Here is a 3,637-nt window from a genome sequence, read left to right as displayed (position 1 = left end):
GCTATTGGCTGCTAGACTTCCTCACCAACAGACCTCAGTCAGTCTGGGTCGGAGAGAACGCCTCTGATGTCATCGGTCTAAGCCCCTCCCCTCAGGGCTGCGTCCTGAGCCCCCTGCTGTTCACCCTGATGACACACGACTTCTTGCAGCAGCTGGTGGACTGGTGCAAAGATAACAGCCAATGACCCCTCACCCCCCCCACCATGGACTGTTCTCCCTGCTGCCCTCTGGGAAGAGGCTTCACACAGTTACCTCTTTAAAGCATCAATTTTGTTAATTATAAGAAAAAGATGAAAATGTCTCAAAGGTTTTGCAGAGAAACTTCAACACAATCTAAACTTCATTTTGGAACAGGAAAAACATCTCTGTTCTTTGCTTCAGTTTCTCTGTTATGTCAGAAAAATTGAAGCTTTCTGAAATATTTTCAACATTTAAAAACAGACTGCAGCTTTAACCTTGCTCTCCTGTTCTTCATTCCTTCAGGTCTTTAACAGCATCATGTCTGTTATTACAGGGAAGGTGGTTCCTGATCATCTGACTGAGGAGAGGAGCTCTGTTCCAGATCTAAACACTTTAGACGCTGATGAATTAAAAGAGGAACTGGATCCTGTGCAGATTAAAGAGGAACAAAATAAAACGAAACCAAAGCAGATGACTGAGAGAAAAGAAGAACTAGAAACTCAACCAGGTAACAAGGAAGAATTTGAAGATTGTAGGTTTTACAATGAAAGACTGGTCTTAGTGAAGCAAGAGACCAGCACCTTTATGGAAAGTCCTTCTGATAAAGAAGTATTCCTAAATGGACCAGAATTACAACTGATGGTGGAGACAAAGGAAGAACCGGAAGCTTGGCAAGTTAAAGAACCGGAAGCTTGGCAAGTTAAAGAACAACTTGAAATCTTTCAGGATGAAGGGCTGGTTTTAGTGAAGGAGGAGTCTACTTACTTCACTCCTGTCAATCAGAAGGACTCCAATAAACCAGAAACTATTGAGAGACATTTGCTCAGTTCAACCCTCACTGAAGCTGAGAAGCAACATCAGCAAGACTGCAGACCAAATGTAGAAAAAGAGCTGAAGCCAAAGGAAAAAGGCAAAAGAAACCCAAAACAAAGACACTATATGAAAAACTCAAAAGAAATGATACATAAAGAGAAGTTACATTTAGATGACAAATATTTCACTACTCAGCAAAAGTTAAATGTACAGATGAGAATTCCTAAGGGGGAGAAGCCTTTCTCCTGTCTTACCTGTGGAAAAGGTTTTCCTAAGCAACATGTCCTGACTGTGCACATGAGAACTCACACAGGGGAGAAACCCTATTCTTGTGAGTTGTGTGAGAAAGCATTTCGAGACCATAAAAATTTAATTTTTCACCTGAGAACTCACACTGGTGAGAAGCCTTTCTCCTGCCTGATCTGTGGAAAAGGTTTCACTTCGAAACTAGCTCTTAAGGCACACATGAGAACTCATACAGGAGAGAAGCCTTTCTCTTGTGACACCTGTGGGAAAAAGTTCTCTAAACCACAGCATTTGACAATGCACAAAAGAACTCACACAGGTGAGAGGCCTTTCCCCTGTCTGACCTGTGGAAAAGATTTCTTTCGGAAACCCTCTCTGACTGCACACCTAAGAACTCACACAGGAGAGAAGCCATTCACTTGTCTGACATGTGGAAAAAGTTTTACTCGGAAACATGCTGTGACTGCGCACATGAGAACTCACACAGATAACAAACCCTATCGTTGTGAGTTGTGTGAGAAATGTTTTCGAGACCATAGAAATTTGATTTGTCACCTGAGAACTCATACTGGTGAGAAGCCTTTCTCCTGTCAGACCTGTGGAAAAGCTTTCACAAGGAAACCTGATCTGAGCGCACACATGAGAACCCACGCTACTAAGAAGCCATATCCTTGCGAGTTGTGTGAAAAATCCTATCGGGATCGCAGCAACTTGATTTACCATATGAGAACTCACACAGGGGAAAAGCCTTTCTTATGTCATACTTGTGGAAAAGCTTTCTCCACACAACCCACATTGACTGCACATATAAGAACCCACACAGGTGAGAAGCCATTTGCTTGCAAACTTTGTAATAAATCTTTTGTTAACAGTGGTACTTTGGTTTGCCACATGAGGACTCACACAGGGGAGAAGCCTTTCTCCTGTCAGACCTGTAGAAAAACCTTCTTTAGTAAACCTGCCCTCACTGCACACATCAGTACTCACACAGGTCAGAAACCCTTTCCCTGTGAGTTGTGTGAAAAATCTTTTCAGAACCGCAGTTATTTGGTTTGTCATGTTAGAACTCACACAGGGGGAAAGCCTTTCTCATGTCAGATCTGTAGAAAAGGTTTCTCTAAGCAACCTACCCTGAATGCACACATAAGAACCCACACAGGTGAGAGGCCCTTTACTTGTGATTTGTGTGAGAAATCTTTTCGAGACCGTAGTAATTTGATTTGCCACCTGAGAACTCACACAGGTGAGAAGCCTTTCTCCTGTCTTACCTGTGGAAAAGGTTTCCTGAGGAAACCTGCCCTGACACTACACGAGAACTCACACAGATAAGAGGTGTGTTTGGAAAATTTAGATTTCTCTTATTTAATATATTGATTTATGCTTTTTACTTGCTATAAAAAGTTTTTCGCTTAGTCTGTTTCACCTGCAAAGCGAGTGAGGGTTGTTTGTAGACAAAACATACTTATTTCCATAACAAGCCAGATTCTTAAGGTTTATTCATAACATGTTACTGTTTAACCAAAGTGTCTGTAATTTGTTTTGACTCTGACTACTTTCCTTTATTGTAAGTAAGGAGGAACAAACGCTGCTCATGCAGAACAGGACTGATTACCTTGCAAAAAGGGACGTATGATGAACTGTTCTCTCTTTGCAAAGACAAAATACAATGCCAACTGAGTCAAATCCATCGATCTCCATTTTTTAAACTGGAGTTAATAGTTGAATACTTCCAATAAAAGAGACTATATCCTCGTTAGGTGGTGTAAAAACATTGTTTATCATCAAGAGTTATTTGATTTTTCACATGGAGACTTAGAAAGCAGAGAATGTTTTGTAATATGTGACGTTTATTTTCTTAACTTTGTTGTAGATAATTTAACTACAATTAATCCTAAGGATAGTTGAGAAACTTTAACAGAAAGCTATTTCTTTTGACCTTGGGGAAAAAAAGTTGTCAGTAAAATAAGACCCCTAAGCCAAAAGTCTCACCTTGCTGGTGTGGGTCTATTGAGAAAAGACTTTGTGCAATGACAAAAACAAAACCAGTTCACATTCAGAAGAAAATGGAGGAATGGATAATTAAATTATAATTCCTATAGCCAGAGATGGGCAGTAATGCATTGAGGCCCACTCCCAATACACCCCCTACATACAGCCACTACAAACACACCCTGGAATTGAAGCCCCGCCGGGCGTGGCTTCATAATCTTCCCTAGGAACTTGCTGCATAGTTGATGTTCTGGGACATAAATGACTATTTATTTTCGTATCAATGTACTTAACATACGTACCATCATAAGAGGGGAGAAAAAGCTTCTCTTGATATATATATATATATATATATATATATATATATATATATATATATATATATATATATATATATATATATATATAT

The 3,637-nt window shown here is 40.0% G+C and overlaps 1 protein-coding gene across 2 annotated transcripts in view; it reads left to right on the top strand.

The window, feature by feature from the left end:
- Nucleotides 1-2,960, top strand: part of LOC107100652 (gastrula zinc finger protein XlCGF57.1-like) — a 14,277-nt gene extending 11,317 nt beyond the window's left edge. The window contains exon 2 of one of the 2 annotated variants that reach the window (XM_015399223.1): nt 515-2,960. In XM_015399223.1, coding sequence (XP_015254709.1) covers nt 652-2,568 — 1,917 coding nt within the window. In that variant the 5' untranslated portion in view covers nt 515-651 and the 3' untranslated portion in view covers nt 2,569-2,960. Of the gene's footprint in view, nt 1-185 lie in introns of those variants that run through there. The other variant, XM_015399222.1, reaches the window with a different exon arrangement.
- Nucleotides 2,961-3,637: the final 677 nt, after the last annotated feature.

Source organism: Cyprinodon variegatus, unplaced genomic scaffold (assembly GCF_000732505.1).
Source record: "Cyprinodon variegatus isolate N-32 unplaced genomic scaffold, C_variegatus-1.0 Scaffold996, whole genome shotgun sequence".
NCBI lineage: Eukaryota > Metazoa > Chordata > Actinopteri > Cyprinodontiformes > Cyprinodontidae > Cyprinodon > Cyprinodon variegatus.
The sequence above is the reverse complement of the archived record's forward strand: the minus strand, read 5'-3'. Positions and strand labels throughout refer to the sequence as shown.